The 26378-nt window shown below is 39.4% G+C and overlaps 1 protein-coding gene across 2 annotated transcripts; it reads right to left on the minus strand.

Annotated features, from left to right (window-relative positions):
- Window positions 1-329: 329 nt before the first annotated feature.
- Window positions 330-26073, minus strand: robo4 (roundabout, axon guidance receptor, homolog 4 (Drosophila)). Of its 2 annotated transcripts, none has more exons than XM_037120526.1 (19): window positions 25738-26073; window positions 18746-19072; window positions 16227-16384; window positions 14967-15087; window positions 14150-14288; window positions 13669-13796; window positions 12509-12624; window positions 12194-12425; window positions 11939-12060; window positions 11682-11853; window positions 10860-11057; window positions 10639-10681; window positions 10303-10415; window positions 8099-8425; window positions 7755-7859; window positions 7361-7508; window positions 5550-5792; window positions 4795-5144; window positions 330-2385 (listed from the first exon to the last, which is right to left on the minus strand). In XM_037120526.1, exons 1-19 carry the CDS (start codon window positions 25934-25936, stop codon window positions 2204-2206), a joined length of 3423 nt encoding a protein of 1140 aa, XP_036976421.1. In that variant the 5' UTR covers window positions 25937-26073; the 3' UTR covers window positions 330-2203. The 2 variants fall into 2 exon arrangements, with proteins under 2 accessions (XP_036976421.1, XP_036976422.1); XM_037120527.1 differs by lacking the exon at window positions 25738-26073 and adding an exon at window positions 21760-22094.
- Between the last annotated feature and the right edge of the window lie 305 nt (window positions 26074-26378).

Consider the following 26378-nt stretch of genomic DNA (forward strand, 5'->3'; position numbering starts at 1 on the left):
GCTGGTTTGTAATTAGAAGCCATTATCAGGAACAGCAGCATTGTTTGTCTTGGTTAATCAAGCCAAACAGATGAGTTCTAAACATCACCTTCTTGCTCTACATAGTCATTAAGAACAGCAGCGGTCAATGGGAATCCTGCCCACAGGCCACACAGGGACAGAGTGGAATGTAAAGATACTTCACTTCCTTCACTTCACTTCATCCACACACACAGTCCCATAGTAAACTGTAAACAATGAACACCAACACCTAAAAGAGAAGAGTCCTCTAGGAGATACTGTAAATACATCCTGTGTGGTGGGTATTTTAAAATAAACTGAAGTCTCAATTCAAGCGTGTATGACGGTGAATTTAATTTGGGACAATAACATCAGAGTGGGGAGTTTTTCTTTACGAAAAATCATTTCTGCCTCAGTCCAATATTGCTGCGTACAGAGGAAATGTGATGGAAAAAACTATTCCCCAGTCTGAAATACGTTTTACGTTTTGGGTCTCCACAACCATCTGGTGACCCCCGGAATTTATCTCACAACCCCCTTAGGACAGTGGAAAACAAGTGAGCTAGATACATTCCAAAAGTCCTGGCAAAATATATAACGCTTGATTTCAACCAATACAAAGATTTATTCAAAACTATGAAACACATCTGTACTGTAAGGTGAACAAAATAAAATGCAATTTATTACAAAACATAAAACTAAGCTATGCATACAGCTCTGACAATACAAATTCTGTTCAATGTCTGCTAAAATTCATTAAAAGGTATTAAAAGTTAAAACCTCAAGTTAATTCAAGTAAATGTGAAAGAAAAAGGATTTTCAAAAATAACTCTTCTATTTTTTTTTTCTATCTGACCTTCACAATGTTCTGTCTCCAATACAGACTTTGAGTAACATTAAGATGAGGACAGGGTGTATAAAGACGAAATACAATAGCATAATATAAAACAATTCTCAGAATGTCAAAGAAATCACCAAAATAAACAGCAAGACAGAAAATGATTTGGAATGTGTTGAAAATTATTTAAATAACATCTGTTGCACATGCTGCATATATACACTTGATAAGTAAAAAGGTTTGTACAACATAACTATGCTGCGCTTTATTTGGTCAACACGTTCTCAAATACAGCAGCCTGGTCAGTGGCATTAAGCTTCAAACAGTGACGCTCTACCTTCTCCTCTAGTGTCAGTTTGCATGTGAATGGCTTCGCAGGTATGTTAGCAATAATATATCATGTGCAAAGTCCTGTCAGACTTTCAAAATAAAGCCTGCTGACACACAAAGACATATTTTGACTTCTGGACTAACATGTTCAGTCTTGTAACGTAACGTAAGCAGGCTGGATATGTAACATAAGGAGCATAGCTTGGATGTATTTACATCACTCTCTTCACGTAATACGTTTACATGAAAAAATCCCTCTTGACTCTTGATTTTCACACTCTTTGTATGATTCCGCTAGAGGGGCGCTTCATAAAGTGGTGCTAGAAGCTTCCTACAGCATCAAACTTAGAAGCATAAGGCCATTTACCAGGCTGCTGAATTTGATGTGTTAGGAGTGAGAATGGCCTCAGTCGGTAGGACTTCAGCCCAAACAAAATCCTGCAACACAAATAGGAAAACGGGAAACAAACATAAACTGTGACGGTAAAAACTCCAGCACTGTATTTCTTCTTCCTACTGTAATGACTGCTTTCTCACTGTCTCACAATCCAGTCTGTGTGTCTCTCTGGCCTTTTCAAAACGCTCTGGGTGAGAACATCCTGAGGGGGGTATCTCATTATACTATTCTTTAATGAGTGGAAAGGATATGGAGAGGAAAAATAAACTTTAGAAACTCACTGAAAATCATCTGAAGGATGCAAAATAGTAGCCAGACTGCCCTGAGGTAAACTGGGAAAACCATTACAGACAACAGATGTGCATCTACTAACAGAGGTGTCTTAAACATCATGGAGATGGCTCCAATTATATTTCAAATTGAGATATCTATCTAGTCTTGACAGAGACACATCAACCTTGAATTATTCAGATCTGAAAATTACTAGTTGCAGTCTCAAAAAAGTGACTCAATCACTGTTGCAGTATCATGTCTGTACTCTATTCTTGTCTTGTAGTACTGGCATTGCTGTGAGGTGTTCCTGAAGTTGTCCAAAAAATGAGTTATGCTGTATCTTGGACTCCTATGGCAGAGTCTTCCTAAATGTCAAAGGGTCTGGTGTTTCTGCCAGGATAGTGTGGTCTGTACTTAGCCTCCATTTCCTCCACCCAGGCCATGTTCCAGTCCCAAGCAGGAACCGGATCCAGCTCCCCGAATGAGTCACCTTCTGCACGAAATGAAGGATACAGGGCGCTGAGGGGGGAAGCTGGCGGGGAGAAGTCTAAACACAGAAGAAGAAGACTGCATGTTGACATGCATTTCAATATCGAGTGGAGCGATTATGTTAAAACAGGAACCTTTTTGCCTTCGGAGAAGGTAACAGAATAAGTAAACATTTCAAGACCTCTGAGGAGCACCTTTCACGCTGATTCTCTGTGGCAAAAGCAAATTTAGAGGCCTCTTTGAAGCAGCTGTCTGTCACTGAAAATAAAACCAAAACAAACATTGCCAATTCCCATCAGCCAGGTTCTCAATTCTATAAAGGCACTGGTGCATTTCAAAGACCTCAGAAAGTGTTGCTGACCAGGAATAGTAAGAGTTCTTTTTTTTTCAGGCTGAAGGGTTCAAGCTATAGAGGCTCTGCCAATTAATGTGAGAGTGTGAAAGAGCAAATTACACTGTGTCCCAGTCTGTAACAGGCCTGCTCCTGCTGCTCCACTGTTTTCAGATAATTAGTCCACGATGTTTTTATCCTGAAAACCACTTAACCTCCGTGCGGATAGTTCAGAGATAGGTGAACCACATCTTATATCAAGATACATGTAAAGCTGAGTATTAACCGTTCCTCTGCTGAAAAGGCAACTATTCAAAATCAATATCAAGAGACTGTAATTACTGTTAATTATGACGGGGCAGCCTATTAAAACGCTACAAAGGCGATCTGTCATTTCTGTTTGGGAATCAACCTCCATTTTACATAAATTCTCACATGAGTCAGCTACATATCAGTTCCCTTATTGGATGATTCTCCAACCCTTAAAGGAACAGTACACCCAAAAATGAAGATTCAGTCATTTTTCACTTGTCCACAAAACATTTCTGGAGCATTGTAGTATTCTCCTAAACAACTGAAGTAGATGGAGACTTGTTTAAAAAAAAAAAAAGTCTCTATACAACTCTTCTGGTGTAATCCATGTACGGTACATTTTAGTTGATCTAAACAACATATACCCCAATTAAGAACACATGACATTTTCCAAGCCTTTTCTCCTCTTGAACAGTCTTTTTATATGTTGGCGCTACTAAAAGATGCTACAAAGGTAAGATAATAGATCAAAAGCTAAAAATGTAACATTCAATCTGACAATCTGAGGCCTTGTTGCTGCAACGTCGGCAGTTCACACTTCCAGGTAGCTGTTAAACACTTAAGTATGCAGAAAATGCATTTTCTTGTTGATCTTGCTGAGTGGCACATATACGCATGGTTGAGCTGTGAAACTTCACCCGACTTTCAATCAGCATTGAGATGAAAAAGTAATGACTAAATCTTCATTTTATAGGGCAAACTGCTCCTTCAACGAAGAAAAGCGACCACAGCTCTCGGTCAGCAAATCACTTTGAAAACATATTATTAAACTTTAATATAAGCTATGTGAGTCTGCATTATCAGCTGCAGAGCAAACGCTTAGCGTTTTGTTCACGTCGCACTGCTGTATGTGTGAAAAATGGCCGAGGTAGAAAACAGCCAAAAGTGAGAGTTTGGCAAATGGATTAAAAGTGAAAGGTGCCTGCAGAGGGAGAGCAGAGTGACTGATGAGAGGACTCAGGAGGGAGGGATGACTCATCTGCGGGTTCAATTCCCTGAAATGTCCTAAGTAATTGCCTGGTGCCACTTCAGATATCCAACTTAATATATCTGTCTCTCACACCAACAGACACATGCAAAACCGCTGACATACACTGATGGAAAACCTACTCAGACATGTATGTGTACATACACTCACTGTATGTAAGCATGCGAGAGATGAGTACAACCCTCCAAAAAGACTTAATTATTTCACAGAATCTTAAACATCAGAAACATAAGAACACTCAAAACAAACTTTTGTTGTAAGTTTTGTGGTTCTGTTTGACACAGTTCCTGTATGTCATTAGCCTGCCTATAGTGGTGCATGTTACCATCGCAGATGGATGGCACCATCTAGTGGAGAAGTATAATAAACACAACAGGAAAGGACAATTTAGTCACTAGCTATGCCGGTTTTGCTGTTTTATTTAACCAGATTATAATGATGATGTGTTCAGTGGTAGCCTAAATTTTAGAGAGGCAAGACTGTTCAAAGTTAAAGTAAAAGGCAGCATTTGCCCTCCCCTTATTACCACCCCTGATGTGCCCTTAAGCAAGGCCCTGAACCTCAACCAATCCAGTGGAGCTGCTCACTACTGCTACAGTCTGATCTGCTGGACTCTGAGCAGCTTGCAGGTGTGAATGTCTAACTGTGTGAATGTGAATGAGGTGTTCCTGAAAAACACAACAGTGAACTCTCCTTGAACACATACTGGTAAAAAACAAACAGAAAACCCCTCAAAAAAGCTGAACTGATTTCCCTGGTTTTCCATTCTAAGGTGACCCTGTTGTATTTTTTCAGTGAGAATCAGTCAGTAATAAACAAGGTTCCTCTCTGCTTACCTGACAGGGAGGCTGCACTCATGGTCTCTGCTGCCACTGCCAGCAAGCGGGCAAAGTTGGTGCTGTCATTAGTGTAGCAGCTGTCCACCGAGCTGATGAGGCTGGTGCGTGCGCTGGCCATGTTGCCGTCCATCACTGAGCTCCAGGTGTTCCACAGTGAGCTGTCCCATTCGCTGTAGCAAGAAGAAGGTGTGCTCTGGAGGCGGGCACGTCGCAAACCAATTGGTGGGGCCTCAGGCTCGTCGGTGTCAGAGTCATCCTCAAGCTGAGTGGAGCGGACTGGCCCGCAGATGTAGCCCAAGTTGGGGGAGAAGGGGTTGGGCAGGGAGGGATGCTGCACAGGCAGGGCACTGCTGACAGACAGGGGTGGTATGGTCAGGTAACTGGATATGTTATAAACTAAGATGGGACACTGGAGAAAATACCATTTAAAAAATAAGGTAAAAACTATTAATATAAGGTGTTTTTTGCTTGTAATAAGTAAAAAAAGAAACAAAATAACTGTGAGTATTGTGACAATTGTCCCAAATTGTCCCATGTATCTCAATGAAAAGTAACCATTTCAGTAACATGATTGTATCGTACATGAAGTGTAATTAAATGTTATGTCTATATCTATATATATATGTCTATGTCTATAATGTTATGTTTATGTCTACATAATAAATATTGACTGCTGTTTTTCTAAAACATAAGATTTTTAGGAACAAGTGTGTAAACGCTGCATTGAGCACCAGTCTTCTCTGTATGTTTACCTGCATCTCTCTGGTTTGGGACTGAGCTCCAGATACTGGGTGGCTTCCTCTGCTGTCAGGGTGCCGCCCTGTTCATCATCCGTTGACATGTAATATGACGTAGCAGACATGTGGCCATAGGATGGACAGCTCTTGTTGTTGTTGCTGTTGGTGGTGGGTCCTGGTTGCCCACAGTGGCCTGACGCAGCAGACACTGACTGGAGAGAGCCCACGTCCACTGTCAGCTTTGTAGAACGACTGGAGCTGAGGAAAATACACCAGACTGATATGTGAGACTGTGTTTTTGGACCATTTTCTCTTCAATCATTATCATAATAAACATCAATGGATCCCCCACAATGCTAACACATAGGCATGGATCAACAATTCGGCAATATATTTAGTCACTTTCTTCACTAAATGATACTGATAATCTAAATGATTAGTTACAATTATAATCATGTTACTGACAGGGCTGCAACTAACAAGTATTTACATTGTTCATTAAACTGTCAATCATTTTCTTGATTAATCGATTAGTTGTTAAGTTTATATAATGTAAGAAAATATTGAAAAGTGTCCATCAGTGTTTCCCGAAGCTCACGTCCTTAAACAGTTCACTTTCACAGAGGAAAATAGAAGTACTCATATTTACGTTGGAAATGGAGAATCTTGTATTTTATTTATCTTAAAAAATCATGCATAATTAATTAACCGTTGGCAATTACTCATATAATGATTGCTGCTCTAGGGTCATCCATCCATCCATCCATCCATCCATCCATCCATCCAGTCAGCCGGACAGTCAGTCAGCTAGCTTTTTCCCCTTACTTTTCATGGTAGCTAGTGATAATGTCATACTTTTTATATTGTCTGTCTATGAGTTGGGTTTTTTTGTGACAGGTAAGACAAAAGATTTAAATAATCCCATCATTTTCTTCATAATTTCAGATGAAAATTAAAGAATATCTGTATAGCCCTAGTAGCTAAACTTGTGGCATCAACATTAACTGATTCTGCTCCAAGTATTTTCAGTATCAGTGGTTAAAAAAATTCCAGTTTCTTTGTGTCATTAAAAATACTTTCCTGCTCTGGAATGGACATTATATATGACATTATATAATTATTCAGCCAGATACAGGGATCATTAGACCCAAGCAAGATGAAGTTCAGGTTTCACCAGTGACTAACATTATTGGTCAAATTTAAAACCCTTCCAAATCAAAATGTTCTCCCGTCTGCCTTTAGACATTCTGTGCCTACAGCTTCTTGTTCTCCCAGTTCACAGTGAAAAACAACAGGCTTCAGGTCTTCTATCTCCAGTCTATATGTTAAGTTATACATTTTCCTGTCCTTGGGAAGTGGAAACTAGCTTGGTTTCCTGTGTTTTAACTCACAGATATATGTCTGCAAACAAGATCCTTATCATTTTTGTTTCCAGGTGTGGCCATTTCCTTGGCCTCTCATCAGGACAAAAACATAGTCAGAGGAAGGAAGCTTAGATCATCCCGTACCAATAAGGCACCGTGAAGACTGGTTTTTGAAACATGGTATTCAGCTTGATTTTGATTGCTTGGTTACCCGTTTTTTCAGCTGTTGTTTTTTTGGTCTCTAGAGATACAGGTTGCTTTAAACATATCATACATTACAGCCAAACTCAGCTGAACTAGAACAGATATATGGTGAAACACTGCATACAATTAGGTTTGATGTCAGCGACCATACAGTACAAGTTCAATGTGTCATCTACACACAGTGTGGCGATTTATGACAATTCAGCGCTGATCTTTTCCACCCTTAACCACCCAGTCCGAGCAGAGCGTGTCTCTTACCCTTCATCTGAGGTGAGGCTGTGTGTGTCCACAGTGTCCTGTATAGGTAGTGGTGGTGGCGGGGGCAGCATGTCCACTAGGTGTAATGATGCAGAGTAATGCAGCAGGCGAGGACAGCCAGCGACTTTACCACAGTCTTTCAGTCCAACTGAACAAAAACACAGGACATATCAAAATAAAATGAGGCACATGACTAATTACCAATACCAAATTATTACCATTATCATCTAATTTGTGTTATAATTTGTGGTCTAGCTCAATTTCAAGCACTTATTTATAATTACTAGAAGACAGTCCTGTGTCTAAAAGTGTAAATGAGTCTGTCTCTCCCACTCACTGTCAGTGGTGAGATAATGGTGTGTGGATGATAATGGCTGTATAGCTTTTGTCTTACTGTGCCGGCCTGATGGTATGTGACTGAGTCTCTGTTTGTAGATACTGGATGGACAAGCCTGGTTCCCCGTTGGCACTATGGGGACGCTGTTCACTGCATGCAACTCTGGGGAGAAAGGAATGAGTTAAACTAGGACACATTACCCCATATCATATGATGATACATTGGAAAATATTCTAACCAAAACAAACTAATCAAATTACTGTCACATTCACATTATTTTACTACACTCTGAAGTGATGTATCAGAAGTTAAAATGCAGATACAAACAAAGACAGAGGACTCTGACATTAACTGCAGTAGTGGTATTAACATTACGTTCACAAGTGTCCACCACTATTCACCCTGCTTGCTGTGGCTCTTCTCCCATGACTCCCTCATCACGCCCATTTTGGGCTGGGGGCGTATTGCCTGTTTCCACGGTAGCGCCTCCTGACTACCAAAGGCCGGGGTCTTTGCAACAGGCTGACTGAATATCTGGATGGTCTCAGTTCCTTGTTGATAGGGCAGACCATGGGGAATCTTAGGACGACATTTGGGACTGCTGAAGGTCTTGAGGCCGTTGCCCATCAGGTCAACATAGAAAGTGCCATAGACACCGCAGCTGTCGGTCACAATGGGGACAGCTGAATCCAGGCAGCTTGGGTCCTTCTTGGATGAAACTGGGAGGCCTAATGAGATACAGACATTTATCCAAAGCACATTTATGGTAATGAGGTTTACTGTCCTTATCGACAAGTCAAAGGTTTCATCAGAATGTGTGGTAGGAAGGTAATCTGCCACAAGTCTAAGGAGTCTTTCAAATCACTAGTATAGTTTATTTTATCCTAGCCAAGGTCAAAAACAAAAAACAAAACGCTGTCACCTTTTAGTTCTGGTTTGGTCTGGTATTCGACTCAAAGTGAAACTCGCACCAAAAAGCAACCTAGGCTTTATTTGTGAATGTATGTGAGTCAAATCTTCGTGTAAAAGCATAATTACAATGAAAGAGGCACTTTTAAGATTAAACGTAGTTTTTCGTTTTCAGGCAAGCTAATTTTCAATTGAGTACTGGGACACTTACGCTAGCATACCGTATTCTCATTTTCAGGTCAAACTCCTTTTCAATGGGAGTGCTACGGGCAAATTAGTGATAGCATCAAAGTCGCTGTTTTTAAAACACTAAGAAGGCTCGACACAACATAAAATTTTGCTTGTAGTATCACCACGGTCTCTACACATGAACATGAGCATTGAGAACATTGTTTGTGTACAGAGTTTACTAAAAAGAAAGTTTCTGAACAACTCATGTTAGCAGTTGCTTGTTTCACTCGCCGCCGTCCTGCCAGCCAGAAGTATCGATCTCAGAATGTGGCATAATATGGAGGACAGTTAAAGCGGCCCGCTACACGCTTCCAGCAAAGCTATATCTCACGTGACTTTTCCGGCTTTTGATTTTAGTATTGTTTCTTATATAAGGCTCCTTTTTCAACTTCAAGGTCAATATTGTTTTTTGCGACAAAACAATGAATTGTCCAAGCATTTATATCAGTGGTCCTCAATAGGCGGCCCCCGGGCCTCATTCCGGCCCGCCAGCCTCCTATTTGTGGCCTGAAGTATTATTCCTTCACTATGTGTTTCGGTTGGGTCAGCACGTGTATACCAGGACTTGTCTCCATGCCAACGACACACACACAGCTGGGTCACTCATTGCTGCGAGCACAATTTTGTCATATCAAGCTGCGAGCAGGATTCTCGTCACATCTATGACACAACAACAAAAAGCAACAGAGTGCTCACTTAGAGTGGTGTGGATTTTGGGTAAGCACAAGAAGCCATTCTCGGATGCAGAAATAATAAAACAGTGTATGACTGAAGTGATGGACACAATGTTTGAAGGCAAACAAAAAGAGGAAATATTCAACTATGTATTTTAATTTATGTCAAAATAGAAATGACATTTTATTTTAGTTCGTATTTTTGTTGTTGTTTTGAATGAATATTTCAGTATTACTGCATGTGGCCTCACTGACATCAACATATGGACCTTTGAGTCATTGAAAAAAATCTTTGTGGCCCTTTAAGATTTGTATTTGCGCACCCTTGATTTATGTGGAACTAAGCAGTAGGAGTGGTCCACCTTAACTCACCTCTATGTTAAGTCGCATTCGGAGATCGATACTTCTGGCTGCCATGATGCTGCCATTTTGATGCTATCATAGTAATGCCCCTAACACTCCCATTGAAAATGAGTTTGACCCGAAAAAGAAAATATGGTAAATCCTAAAAGTGCCTCTTTCGTCGTCATTATGCTTTTACATGAAGGTTTGACTCACATACATTCACAAAAAAAGCCGGGGAGAGTTTTGCTTTAACAGTGTTCACACCATGCCCAAAATAACATTGCATGAGAAAGGACCCCAGATTAGTGTCTCACTAAATTAACAAATTATTCATTTTATCTGCAGTTGGATAAACTAGCGTTCACATCCAATTTATCATGTGTTTCAGGGCAAGGGATTAGACCACATTTTTACACTTCTCATCTATGTCAATGTATAATACTCACTGGTGCTCCTGATCCCAGAATGTTTCTGTCCTTGGGCCCATAAATCCTGATATTTCTGGTTGAAGGCAGGTCTCCAGCCTCCAGAAATCCAAGGAGAGTCTGGCGCTGCCATCCTGTAGAGGAAGCAGCACATGTCAGAAAAAGAATGCCTTAGTATTGTTATGAGTCGATCCATTCAGTATTAATTAAAAGCAGATTTAACTTGAAATACAATTATTGAAATAGAATATGATTAGATTGGGCAGTTTGATGTCATGTCATTGAAGTCATAAGAATAAATCCAAACATGACATCATATTTGTAAACACCAAGCTCTGCCAATTTTCTCCACTTTACCTGTGTTTTATTATAAGATCTTCACTGGTTAGTCTGTGCAAACCTTCAAAAGAAATGAACAAATTTATACAAAATTATATAGGACAGCTTTTTTTCATTTTTAACATAGCTTTATCAGAGACTTGAAGTCCTGTAGGTGTTACTGAGATTCAGCTGTAACCCACTGAAACTTATCAAATTATCATATTAAATATGAACACTGAACCTGTGTGGAGACACACCTTTGGCCTTGCCATGTCCTGGTATCAAGTGGCCAGTCCTGCTGTGGCGTCTGAAGAGGAACACAGCTGTAACCATCAAAACACACCACAAGAGGGCGCCAATGCTGCCGATCAACACTGGGTCTTGAAGCACAGCCAGGACCTGAGACAGATCCCGTCTTTGGCTCTCCGACTCAGGCGAAATGGCCTTTTGTGGGTCTGAAAAGCAAATACAAAGCAGATGAAATCAGACATTGATCCTCAAAAAATACCTAGTTGAGTTTTGATTTTCTATATTCTTATTTCATTTTTCCTTATTTATTTTTTGCATGTCAACTATTTTTGTTTCACTACAACATGGGACAAGATTACCCATATTCATTTCTTCGTCAAGTCATACAGTGTCTAGCTTGCTTGTGAGTGCCACAAATCATTGTTTTTATTTTTCCTTTCTTACTTTATGTTTCAAAATAGGTTTGGTATTATGGTCTGTACTCAATATGGACTTTCATAGGAATATCTTATATTTGGAAATGTTTGCACTCAGGAACAAATCTACTGTGGAAATTTATTCACCTGCCGCATATTTTCCAACTCAACATGGCAACTTCTGCATATCTGATCCATGTACCGGTAGGTCTTATAATAAGAGGTAGAAGGTTAGGAATAAGGGAAGGGGCTAATGCCCCTCAGCCCCCTAGTCCCTGGTTTATAAATGACTAGTAAATACTCCTCATAGTTTCTTTGTATTTGATTTTTAGGTCATATTTATATACATGGGTCATATTTGACCCCGATTTAGAAATTAACAGTAAAATTGTCCCTGAGCTCCCTTTTGCTTACTGATGACAATTCCATGGGGGTCACTCAGCCTTCCCACTCCAGCTCCGTTGACAGCTGCTATGGTGAGCCAGTATTGTTTCCCTGGTTTGAGAGTAGAGATAACAAGGTTGTGCTGGCCACTATCCACAGTCCAGTTCTGGTACTGCTGCTCCTCAGACTCCACACACCACACCTGGAAAAACAATTTGCATCCTTAAGACACCCAGGATCATTGATAAGATATGTATTAGTAAGTACAAGCGTTATCCAATGAATACCTGGTAGCCCTGTATGATACCATTGTGGGTGTCATGAGGAGGAGGCTCCCAGCTCAAATAGATGGTGTTATTCTGCTCATGGCTCACTGTTGTGGACACAGTCATCGGAGAGGCACTGGGCACTGCATAATGAAGGTTGAGTGCACTATTATCATCTAAACATGGCTGTACTATGTATTCAACTTCAGTAAATCACATGTAAGTTTTAAAAAGCAAAAAAAGGACACACCTAACTTTTATCAAAACATTCCTCACCTGTCTCAGGGACTCTGAGGTGCCGGGTGTTGCTCTCCCTCCCATACAAGTTGCTGCCATAGGGACGGACTTTGAACTCGTACTTGTAGCCTTTCTTTAAGGGGCCCACCTGAGTCTGATAGCTGGGCAGTGTCACCTTCCTTGCTGCCCAGTCCGAGCTAGCAGGCAGCAGAGAGCGATACAGAACCTCAAAGCCATCTAGGTAATGAGGCTGGACTGGAAGGGACTGGAGCTAGTGAGAGAGAAGTCACAACTTGGATCACACGCCTGAAATATTGACACTTTCTCCGAAACGCTCAATTAGCTCGCTCATACCTTCCACTGTAGTTGGGACATGTTGGACCCAGTGGACACGATGGTGACATTTTCCAGAGTAACTCGCAGCGCTGACAGCTCTTTGTGGAGGTCTTTCTGTTTAGTGCTGGCAGCCTCTGGAAACACAAAGAGTACTTTTTATTTTTGTTTTATATTTATTTGAAAAGTTTGCAAAATATATTTACATCAAGCTTTTCTTTCTTTTTACCAAAAAAGGAAAAAAAAAAAAACTTGAAACAAATGTGTTTTTTCTAAATGTGTTCTATTCTATGTACATGTCACCAATGGATGCCAGCGAGTGTTAGTTGTGTGCGTTATGAATTTGGTAAGAAACCCTTTTGCCGAAGTCATTAATCTAATTACTGGTATACAACAGTTCTTACATCCATAATGAAAACTCTCAATAAACCAGTAACAGTGATTGGGGCATCTTGTATGGGTGTCAAAATTACACTGGGCAAAGTGCTCTTCTGGAAAATGTGCATATCTATTAGATGAGACACATTACCCTAAATCCAGCCATATGAATGTCTAGTTTGTGCTTTACCTCTCACTCCTATTAACCACAAACATTTCATAGTTCATTTGTGGCTGCTCTCCTGAATTCATCCTTATTTGAATAATAAGACCCTTTTTGTTTAATCCCAATAGCACAGAGTTTTTTACTAACATACATCATAATAAGCTACCTTTTAAGTCCCACTGAACTACTCAAATTGGCTGCAGGGAAACCCGTCACAGCTACGTTTGCTGGTATAGCTTGTTGCTGTGGCCTATGCTTCATCACAGAGGATTCAAATGTTTGGGCCATGCCTGAACATTTACTATTAGACTGAAATGAAACAATATCATTCTGCAAAAATAGCTGAATAATAAATATATGACTGTATAGGCTATTTTTTGCAGTAATTACCTTTAACGTATCTGTCTGTGGTGCATTTTTGCTCGTCACTGCCATGCTCTGAGCAACAATATATTGATTTTGAATTAAAGTCAGCATATCGATATTAAGGCCTATTTATGTATTGGGAGGAGAAACACAGTGGTCAGAAAGAAGTGTGCTCAGCACTTTGAACTTATACTCTAACTGAGCCAGCCAGCCCAACAGTCCACACTGAAAGACACTTTGGAGACCCCTGCTTTTTCAGAGATCATCTTACCTTGCACAACTAGCTGTGCGCTGGCAGTGACCACACCTATATCATTGGCAGCAGTGCAGATGTACTTCCCAGCGTCCAGGGCTGTCACATAATGGATCTGGAGAGTCTGGTCTGGGTTTACAAGATACCTTTACACATATATAGAGCAGTTAGTGATTTACATGTGCTGGCCCTGAGGAAAAATGTACAGCAGCTGAAAAGCTAAAATGAAACGTTAAATGGCTGTATAGGACTATGAATGATAATAAAGTATAGGTTCAACCTATTGTTTGAGAAATTACTTGGCACAGCTCCCAGCTAAAAGGTTATATTTGTGCAGACTGACTGTCAAACCTGAAGATGAATCTTTATTTTTCATTTGAATTTCTCAAAGCTGCACTGTGAAACTAATATTTTATGTCTTCCGCATGTTAGAGTACTTTAAATGCAAATATACATTTCATGGAGGCTGCAAATTTTGTGTCTTGTCATAATAAAGTACCTGCCATTCGGGAGAGCCCCCTGCTCCCTGCTCCAGACCACAGCAGGTGGGGGGTCACCTTTAGCTTGGCAGTAGAACTGGGCAGACTCCCCCATTCTCACAGACACATTTTCTGGCTTCAGCACCAACACAGGTTTGGCTGCAGCGGGAGAGAGGAGAACTCAGTACTGTATATGGTGTGGTTGGTTTGTAAAGGAGGATCCTCTTTTAGTGAAGATAAAAAAAAGCCCAAAAGTCTAAAATTAAAAATGTATTCAATACATAGAGCTTAACTGATATTGTTAAATGCACTGTACGTCATTTCTGCCACTATAGGTCTCTCAATCAAAACAAAAAATATGAGTAGCAAAGGATCTGTTCCTGTCTTCACTGTTTAACAACCACCATTGGTGATGAAATCCTAAATGTTACTCAAGAAGAAATGTTTAAACCTAATTGTTAGTGTCATTCGCTGACTTTCTTTCTCTCTCTCAGACTTGATCCCAACATTATAGCAGAAGACAACCAAATAAAATGCACCATTACCCTGAGTACAGTTGTGGGTTTCTCTGGTTGGAACACTGTTGGAACCATTTCGGATAAATATATACACAACTCAACAAAATATATCACAAAGGTCTATTTGTTTTAATGCAATATTACACACACACACACGTGTGTGTATATATATATATATATATATATATATATATATATATATATATATATATATATATATATATATATATATATATATATATATATATATATATATATATATATATATATATATATATCCTAATAGCAGTGATAAGCAATCACGGGAATGTTTTCCTACCCAGCACAGAGAGCCGAGCCGCCCTGCTGTTTCTCACTCCCACAATGTTGCTGGCCTCACACACATAGGCGCCAGAGTATTTCTTCTCTGCAGGAGCAATGATAAGCTTCCCAATCAGCTCCTACAGCAACAAGCACAGTGCAGACAGCAGGGAAGAGACAGGATGCATAGTTCGGTGAACCCTTTATCAGAAACATACACTTCAAATGTGATGTGTGTATGGCTTCAATCGCTTTCTGTAAGATAAGCAGGTACTGTACATGATCCTCTGCTGCCCTTTGTGAACTTGTGTCTACCTTATCTATTTGAAAAAAGGTTTCTACTCTGACACTTGCAATATAACATAATGGAGTTTATCCATCTATTTGGGGTTACATAACGTGCCGTTTCATCACGCTTTGATAGAGACAAGAGCTTAAGTTCTTAACTTATGTTTGTGTTTGCCATCTTCTAATTTCTCATTGGACATCATGTCTTATTCACTTTTGAAATCATGACAAAAAGAGACACAATGCTAGAGTAACATTTGGCACCTGGTGAACAAAGGGAGCCATGAGCATCACCATCCTGTCTGCATCATTGGTGGGTTTTTAAAGCAGGTTTTGCTTCTTTGATTATTGTTGTTGCTAAATGTATCCGTTATTCTCCTCCTTCAACTCACACAGCACAGGTGACGAAGAACAAATACATTCATGGACTAATCAATAATGACACAAATCTTTTCATTATTTTAACACTGGCTCGTTAGGGGTGACAATCACAGTGAAGCTCTTAATATGATACGTTACGATACGTTACGAAACAATTGCGATTGATAACGATAGTATCATGATACAGTGGTTTTTGCAAGACATCATCTAACGATACACCATAGATAGATCACACTCTGTCTAACTCAAGACTATAAAATAACCCTCAACAAGCAAGGTGCAGGATTTGTGTCTTTATTCACTGCATCGTGGCATCAGTTTCACAAAATTTGATATAAACAGTGTAGAAAAAATAGGGCAAAAGCATAGGGTCCTAGCTTAGTGGCTCTTTATCAATCACAGCGATTGCAAACTGTCCATGGACATGTGCTATTTTCACCTCCTGCTGCTGCCTTTTGGGTCATTCATTTCATATGTGTGCACTGTTGGAGATGTTACTTGTTTTGAATTAATAAGGTTAAAATCTTCCATAAAAGAGACAAGAAATGTTTCAGTCATGAGACCAGTATGTAAAACTATCCTTACAATCATGCAGAGATCAAGTGCTTACAGTGTAGTGGTGATCAGTGCTGTCAATGGGCCTGCCATCCCTCTTCCAGATGACATTAGGTTCAGGGTGTCCCACTGGGGGGCCACAGTTTAAGACAGCCACTTCCCCTTCTGCCACCTCCACATCACTGGGCTGCACAGCAAACTCCTCCTCCAGCACTACAACAACATAGTCAGGGTTACCCTCAATTAGTCAACACAAACTCCATGGCCATGAAAACTCTACTCTGAACTGGCAGGAGATTTTGAGCAAATATTTGAAATTAGGTGTCTATCCCTCAGCTAGAGACGAGGTGAAACAAAACAGAATGAAAATCATAATAACACATATTCATCTAAAGACTACCCTCATGTCTTTTGAATCAGAAGCTTTGTTTGACCCGCAAATGGGGACAATTCTGTGTCACAGCAGCCAAATGAAAGTAATATTACAATAAACAATAATAAGAGAAGAAAATAAACAATATAATAAAAAGGTAAGACATAGCGATAGACTTCTCTTGTCTCATGGACATGTGGTACATTAATGGCTTCATGCAATGCCTATATATCCCAGGCTCTCAAAGTTGAGTAAAACATACTCAAAACTATATAATCACTTCGATACTTTTTTTATTTTACCTCACGCTGTCAGAACTTCTTCAAAACATAATTTGTTTCAGACTACAGAAAATTACTCATAACTTGTCTTTTGCTCTTAGAGACCCTGTAGCTGTAGATATATATTATGGATGTTCATATGCTCTATATGTGTGATTGGTGCTGACAGGACTGCTTACGCAGCACAATCTTAAATCCCAACTATGTCTGTTAGAATTTATGAGAATTCTTCACAAGAAGTCTGAAAGAAGTAAAACCTCAGTTGCACTCATTTAGTCAAAACATCATAACATGATTATGTGGAAAAATATATTGAACTTTTCTTTGAATGAAAATGACTTTTTGACATACATGAACCATGCATAAAATACACAATATAAAAAAAAAACAAAACTATTAGAAACTAATAAATATTAAATACTTCGTTATTTGGTGCAATATCTACTGCACACTCTATGGTCATTTATTTATTTCATGTCCCCTTCATCCATTGTGCAAGCTCAGTTTGTGACAAAGTAAAGAGTTAACACTAAAGTAAAGTTCAGAAACAAAGAATATTTAAGTGAGATATTGCTATTAGTTTTATTTTTTCACTTAGAGCTGTGGGGTTTGTAAGATCCAAACAAGGATGACGTGAGGCTAACAATGGCAAAGGGGTTAAGTTGGTGCCTTAAAAACTGTTTAGAGCATTTAATGGTCAAGGCTGATATTTTCTGCCATCACTCACATCCCATAAACATCATTTAAAAACACAGATACCTGAAAAAAAAACAATGAATGAGAACCGTCTGCTATCCTGCGCTGCTCTGTCTGGCCAAGTCCTTTAAGGTCAAATCAATAACAGGTTATCACAAAACTAAAGCTAGCACTTTGTACTAAAGTTTCTGACAATAGATCGTCAGTAAACATACATGCAGCAGGCACAAGGCTGATGGCTGACTGAGTGACTTTACTATTTATTGGCTCCAAAGGCAGGCAGTAAACCAGCTTTTAAAACCCTATTCACAATCATTAGAGTGAAAATATGTGAGTGAATAGGTTTTTTCTACAGAAGAAAACAGCTTGTAACAAACACTTGGAGCTGTTTCTGAGCCATAATCAAAAGACAAAACCAAAGTTCATTTGAACTTTCCTACATTGCCATTTTGTCCGCTGCAGCTTTAAGTGTCCTGTAGAGACCCCAAGACAAGCAGCTGTTGCATGTCGACTGCCACACTGGGATCCAGATAAGTAAACAGTGAGGGTCCGAGGTCAATTAGCACCACTGATTGACCCCGTCCTGTCCAGCAAACATTGACATTGGAGCTCTGTACCCTTTCTGTCTCTTTTACCACATACATCTTCATCAGCCCTCTACATGCGCAAGTGTGCATGCCAGTTGGTGTGTGTGTGTGTTTGTGTGTGTATGTGTGTGTGTGTGTGTGTGTGTATTTTGATTTTCAGGTAATAAATATTCTTGGTAGATGAGCATGAACAAAAATGGCAGGATGTGCTAAATGTTGTGCTAGAATTTTTTTGCTGAGAAATGGAAACTAGTGGAAAACCAAGATACCCTATAGAGGAAACACATTTTGGCCATTTGCATCCGCGATCCATTGGACTTAGATGCGAGATGCTTTGACTGTTGAACATGTCTGAACAGCAGAAAGATTTTGAACTGGGACATGGATGGACATGCCTGCAAAAGTGAAGTGTAATCTACATTTGGTATGATTTATTTTTTACTTTTCAGAATTTTTTTCAAAAGAAATGACAATATAATAGTCATGATACCGACCATTAGTTTTCTCCTTGTGTCTTGGGGAAGACTGATGAAAACCACACTAACAAAGATTATGTATGATGTCCTGTTTTATTCTTTATCTATATGATTTAAAGACTACCTGCACTCTACAATCTATGAGGATCCCCCAGTCTTACCTGCAATATACAGAGATGCATTACGGCTGGTGGCTGTGCCAGCACTGTTCCGGGCCACGCAGGCGTAGACACCCTCGTGTGACTGACCTCGACTTCCTTCTCCTACACTCAGGAAGAAGAGGCTCCCCTCTAGCAAAACCAGTGGCTCCAAATGTCCATCTGCATTCAGTGTTTTCAGAGGCTGGCCATTTCTCAGCCACTCAATGGTTACTTTCGGGCTGCCATCTGCCCGGCAGGAGAGCGTGGCGGGATTCCCAGCTTTCACCACAACATCAGACGGGTGTAGGACGATGCGGGGTGCCATGTCCTCTCCACGAACTCTGTAAGCTGAGGAGAAGACAGATTTGTAGAAAATGTAAAGAGCATCCAAGTGTGTATCTAGTAGCAGAGCAGTGAAAAGAGTGTGTATTGTAGTTCTGTTTAATCACATTAAATGAACAGTTCAGATGTTTCCATCATGCAGATGGTAAGTTTGGGGAAGTTTCATAGTCCACAAAAGATTTCTGGAGCTGCACATCAAAACAGTTTTATAGCATTTTCCTAAACAATGAAGGTACATGGGGACTTTTACATGGGGCCTTTAAAAAAAAAAAAAAAGAAAAAAAAAAAGACAGTAAACATGCAATGGCTCCCTATATCTTGCCTGCAGTGATCCAAGTCTCTGGAATCAGAAAAAGCTTTATTGCCAAGTACGATTTTACACATACGAGGAATTTGTTGTGGTGATGTTGACAGTAAACAAATTGTTTGGAATCATTTACACCTTAGTCACACTGTCGAGCTCATGCACCTACTTTAGAAAGGGTGCGTGCTAAAATCTGAAGATTGCTTCTTCAAAAGGTTATAAATAACTTCTTTTCAATCTATTTTCTTTTTTTTGGTTGTCCCCATCAGCTTTAATTGTTTAGGAAATGCTGCAACACGTTTTCTGTGAATAGCCATAAATGTTTTGTGGACTACAAAACTGTATTTTCATTTTTGTGTAAAAGCATGTCAAGTATTGCAACAGCGCTTAAAACTGAATCTGTGGCCGGCCATTACTGAATGACTGTAAGTCACAGAAGACTTTTATGATGACAACGATGAAAATGTAACAAATGTCAATCAGCCATGTGTGCCTGATACCCAATATGCTCAATAAGATCAGAATCTGCATTGGTATCAGCTGTATAGATTTGCTCTCACACATCAGAAGATAAGAGCATACAAGTATCATTTTGTTCTGTATTGAGAAGCCACACCCAAACAGCAGCACCTAGCACTATGCATCACCACCTCTGGGTTCATTTTATCTGGCAACAGAACACCCACAACAAACAAGGTTAAGCCTTGCTACCAACAAACAATGTCTATTTGCATCCAGCAGCAATGGAATGCCATTGTTTGAACTTCCCATGTAGCTGGATGACCACACTGAAGGAAATGGGGAGACTGTGATCAGCTTCCTGACAGGAGAGGAAGCTCGAGGGTCTCAGGAACATCAACCCTAACAAAGGCAGACTCGAACTCCCCCATCAACAGCATATCCGCTACAGAACAAAAGACATTGTGGAATTTTACCATGGACTTGTTTTGACTGATCTGCAAACAAAAAGGAAAATTCAAAAATTATGTTGCTATTTCATGTCAGAGAGGCCGTAGGCTTTAAAGGGTTTGAGAGGAACATTCACAAAGGCCTGTCTCATACACTCACAATTTTTTTTTATAAAATCTGAAACTACTTGTCACAAGCCGCTTATTAATTCAGAACCAGTCACTGTCCAATCCTTATAAAGTAAAAGGGGGTACCAAACAGTTTGAAAATGATGAAAAAACACCAAAGCCTGTAGATGCTCAAGAGCTGCAAACATTAAGAAACATCCAAGAAATGTTGTTTTTTTCCTAATCTGGCCAAACATTTTTGGCTGCCTTAAATGGGCAGGGACAATCAACAAAGGGGTTGTACTCCTTGAGCTGTTCATTCATTCACTATAGCCGGAGATACCTTTAAATTACAGCTAACAATAGCCTGTTTAGCCTCATTGTCACTGAGTAAAGAATAAAAAGAGGATGCAGCCAAAACGTCAATGCATCACAAGTCAAAGTGTTCATAGGGCTCTGAGCATTCCTTCAAGCTCTTTTCTCAAGAGGAAGGTTGCGATGAGGATGTTTCAATGTGTCTGAAAAAAGTATTCAAAACGTGTGGGAAAGCAAGGCAACCTCCTGCCAAACAACGCACCGTCACACTCAACCCCCGTGCCCCACATGTTGGCACGGAGACCTTGAGAGGTTCTGTTGTGTGTCAAGCTGAGAAGACTGGTCCTTTAGTTGATCAATTAGTGGATCAACAGAATTTATTTATTTGTCATTTATTTAAGCAGGACCCACATTTCACTGTAAAATGTTCATACCTGAATAGTTGCAGGGGTTTAGTCCTTTGAAGTGGATGTCTTTGAATATCTGATACTATTCACCAAAAATTGACAACAATTCAATGATAATACTGATTATAAGCAATCAATAATACAAAAATGTAGGTCGTTTCTGCCCTTTTCATGGATTTATGTTGCCAGATTTGCAAAGGATTTCTCAGATTTTGCCAAATACAGTGCAATGTGACCTACAAGTGACACCTCTGGTCACTGTTTTAGTTCTTTGATACATGAGGTTAAGTGCAGTCTATTTCCTACCTGTTACTATTTAAAACAAAGAATGAGCAGGCAGTGTGGGCATCATCCCTGGTGGTTTCAACTGATGACCCATCACCTAGCATTCAGTTTTAACACTGATGCACGTGATCAGGAGGTGCTGAAGAAAGAGAGCCACCAGCATTCACGGACTTAATGTGTAAAGTTCATCAAATCTATGTGGTAAAAGGACTAGCATCGCCATTTTAAGACACGTAACTGATGTATAGTAGGTTTCTATCAGATTGTTTGCTGTACTTAAAGGTTGCAGCATTAAGTTAAACACGTGAAATAATTAATTGAATATTTTTCTGATTCTGAATTAATCCAAAACCCAAACGTACTCACCCAACAGAAGAACTCCAAAAACTGGTAACAATATGCTCATGAAAACACCTCTAGTCGTCATCATTGATGTTCAGCCAAGCTAACAGTCATACAGATAGCTTACAGTTACTTCACGTTCCGGTTGCCGTTAATAAGTATTATTTTTCTTTTTTATATTAAGCTAGTCACGCAAATGACTTTCACGCTTAATTTAACTGAATGTCTAACCAACTTCTCCTTTCTTTTGCTTTCAACGACAACGACATTCTGACTTTAGTGCCAAAATCACATAAAAATGCCGCCCTGTGATGGAAATCAACGCCAACTTAAATTCGCCGTCAGTTATCGCACTGACGTCAAGGTAATAGCAGTCCGAAGCTTCCCGTCAGCTAGCTCTTCAAAATAAAACATTCAATTACGACACTATGCTTCGCTGTTATACTAAAAAGGCACAGTTTATAAAATATATCAAGTTATTTGATATTATTCAAATGTGCCATATGATTTTGTCACACCGCATCCTTACAGTTGTGTTACTTATTGTGTTTTTTAGTGCCTGTGTCTCATTCTCTCAATTTTAATTTGAAGATGATACCTCCAGCTTCCGGCAATGTTCTAGCTTGCCTTGTCAAAAATCGACATGACGCTCAACAAGTGGTCAATGTGTCTTCACTCAAATTATACCAGCGTGTGGAATCTAACAGATGACAATGAAACGTCTATCTATCTATCTATCTATCTATCTATCTATCTATCTATCTATCTATCTATCTATCTATCTATCTATCTATCTATCTGTCTATCTGAATGTGCATGAAAAAGTACTGATATGATTTTTTTTTTCTCAATAATTAGAAACTTGATTAAGGTATAAATCTATTTGTTATATTTCCTGGTGGCATTCAAACTGAGGGAATTAGCAGAATTTCCTACCCTGAAATCCTGAAGAAGAATGTGACTGCAGCTCAAACTATTGTGTTTTTCAGGTTTATCTAGTTAAATAAAAAAGCTGTAGGATGCATTCATTCTTGCTGTCTTAACATAAGCCACACAGCCATCATTGCAGTTTCTTACTTTGTTTTTGACAGTGTGTGGCAGCAGCTCATTGCTAGGGAGGCGGGAAGGCTGATTCTCCCATGGGTCTAAACAATAGCAGGAAATTATGTATCTGTATGGTATTTCATCTCTCAGTTAGCAGCTTGTATTGAGGGGCGGTCACTGTATATATTATATATATATATATATATATATATATATATATATATATATATATATATATATATATATATATATATATATATATATATATATATATATATATTCACATTAATTCACATTAGCTGAATGATATGATATTCTTTTCTTGACATAGGTTATCACAAAAAGACTGAAATCACTGAAATAAAAGCAAATTCACTTTAACTTGTGGATAAAAACATACTGGTTTTGTGTCCCATTCTGCACACTAATTTCAAGCATGTATTAAGTATGCTGGGTGTTCGCACTGTTGGAGCCGAAATAAGTCGGACTCGAGTTAGATTATGCTGTTGATCAATACAATTGTCCCACAGTGCAATCTGGAAGGGAGCGAGGTGCCCCTTAAAGCTGCAAGAAGACTAAATGAATAACATATTTGTACAAGTTTGGGGTATTTAATTCCATCTTTACATTTAATGCTACTTTATACTTCTACTTCTACTTCTACAATTCACAGGCAAATATTGTACTTTTTACACTACATTTCTTTTGACAACTTTATTCATTATACTTACTTTGCAGATTTATTATATCTTACCAGCACCCAGCAGACAAACTGTAGTAGTCAAGCACCTTAACAAGCTTCAACATTTAAGTGAAGAACTCATTGATGCATGAATAATTATGATGGTATAAAGTGTAAAAAGTAATGCAATCCATCTTAAATATAAAATTGGGAGGGATTAAAACAAACAAACAAAAAAAACACTCCAGATGCTGAGTTACTTCCAAGTCCCATCATAGCAAAACAAGGGCGACCCAGAAATAAGTGGACTGCCACTAGTTCATTCCGTCCAATGGCTCACATAAATAACGTATTGTTTAGTGAGCTGTTCATTGTGAGGCTCAGAAAAGCCCCAGGCTAAGTGATGGATGTTTATATTGATCCAACAACTTGGGCTTGATGGCCCCGGCATCGGCCAGCTTTCAGTCTGCAACAAAAGGTTTAGAGAGGATGAAGGATGAGTCCCGGCTAAACACAACCCATGGGAATGGTGCTGGGCTGAGATGTGCCGAGGGAAGGAACCTCTTTCAGGCTATAGACCAAAGGTCAGGAGAAGTATTGGAACGAGCATAGAGGGCGGGATGGAATACGGAAAAGAAAGAATGTGTCAGCTATAGTGAGGAATGTGATAAAAAGTGACTTCAGAGTAAATTCAGAGTGTAATTCAAGTGTGTTTTGTAAAGGAATCAACAATCACTGTCACCATGAAAGACTTCTTTAAGCTTGTTTAAGCAAAAATGTATTCTGGATTGTGACACGCTGTACCTCTGTTTCCTAGTGACCCAGCCTGATTGGCAGAATGAAAGAAAAGGGGTGACAGCACAATGTCTATCTTCAGTTTTCCTTTCAGACAATTACGACTGCATTCTATTACGATTACATCGGGGAACACTTCATAAAGCATTTATGAATGGTAAATTTTTGTTAATTCAACTTCAGTGAATGGTGATTTCAGGTGAACAAACAATGACATGCTTTTGAAACCATTTTTTAATGAATTGTTTATCGTGAATTTGCAACTAGCATTTATAAACCTTTACATGGTTTAAAAAGAATTTTATTGTTTGTTAACAGCCAGGGTTTCCAGCGGTATCAAAGGACATTTCCTGAAAGCCAGTTTAACCCAAACTGTTGCCTTTAGCATTCGTTTCAGTACAAAAACCCACTTAACCTTGTTTTAACATATTGATGCTTCATAGCTTCTTCTAATCATTTGGGATTTTGCATTTCAAAATGATTTAACATGTTTTAGTAATCTGTTACAGACAATGTGACATTAGATCTGCTATATAACACAGTGGGTGCTCATACGATGTTCTATATTTGTGTTCAGTGTAGACAGTACGTTTTTCACAGCGCTACCTCTCCCACAACTCAAATCAGATTTGTAACTTACAATACACATTTGTTTGTAAGCATCACTGATAAAACGCTGATTTGGTTTGGTTTAAAGTTAGATATTAGTTAATAGTTATTTGACTGTTAACAAACAATGAGATGCTTTATAAGTATTTGTAGAGGTTTTTATACTAGACTTAGACTAAACTACATGTAGAATTTATAATGGCCATTCACCAATGTTTATACTTTAATTGCACAGTATTTATCTACCATTTTAAAGTATGATAAACATCAGTCGCAACTTTACAAGAAACACATGCTCAATACATGGTTTGTGATGCATTTTATTGTTTGTTAGCAGTGCAATAACAGCAAACTAAAGTTAAGAAATGATTCATTTAACATTAATTAATGATGATGAAGTGTCACCTCATCCAAGCTGCAAACTCAGTTTGTGGCAAAGAGTCAAATCTTGGGTTTTAATGATGTCACACTAGAAATAATATTTCGAAGGAAAGAACATATTGATTTGTTATTTATTCATGGTTCTTATTATTATAATTTCTTTTTCCTTTTTTTTTTTTACTTATACAAAAGTGGAGTCTGTGGGACATCAAACAAGGTAAGTAAGCTCAATGTCAGAAGGGTTAAAACCTGTCTCATTTCATTCATATTTATATCTATCTTGAAATTATTTCCTACGTATTCAAATTACTCAGTTTAGCAGCTGATCTTAGCCCATGAGATGCTTTAGAAGAAGTTGACCTATTACTGCATTGCAACGTACATCCAAAGACCTTGCATGACAAATCATGCACCCGTCCATGCACAACAGGTTGCAGCTCGTCAGAACTGTGTGCCTCCAGTCTGAGAAGTCGTCAGAGTTAAGGACTCACCTTTCCTGCGATGTGGCCTGCTCCTGTGATGTGTGTGCTTGTGTCCGTCACCGTGACGAACATGTTCCTTTACCCGGCTTTTTGACCCCCTGTTTGATCCTGTCTCTGTGGGACAGATGTCCTGGCACGTGCACCTCTGTGAATACTCTGCCCAGGTGTAGAAGCAGGACACCAAGAGAAGCCACGCATTGACCCGCATCTTCAGTCAGCACTTCCTGGATGCAAATACTGAACCCCTACTGCAGCTCCTCTGTATCATCCATACCCACAGCAAATACTTACTTCCCCTACTGTGGCACCCCACAAACATGTGACCTGTCCTACACACCACTTGTTATTTGGAAATAGTCAAACAGTATGTTTTCTTCATATTCCTTAAACATGGCTGTGTGCTTCTCTTCCCTCCCTCTTTGATTTGGCTCTCTTGGTCTCCCCATCGCCCTCCTCTTTGGGTCCTTTTTTCCCCCCGAGGAGGGGGTAAGTTGGGGGGAAACAATGATCAAAAAACAAGTTTCAGACCTCATGCTGAGCGAATAGTGAGGGGAAGGGGACCAAGGGGTACTGTCTTGTCCAACAACATCTGTGCCATTCATTCTGCATGGAATAATGGGGGGGCAGAAAACAAGGCTCAGTCTAGGGGA

Source organism: Acanthopagrus latus, chromosome 13, assembly GCF_904848185.1.
Source record: "Acanthopagrus latus isolate v.2019 chromosome 13, fAcaLat1.1, whole genome shotgun sequence".
Taxonomy (NCBI): Eukaryota; Metazoa; Chordata; class Actinopteri; order Spariformes; family Sparidae; genus Acanthopagrus; species Acanthopagrus latus.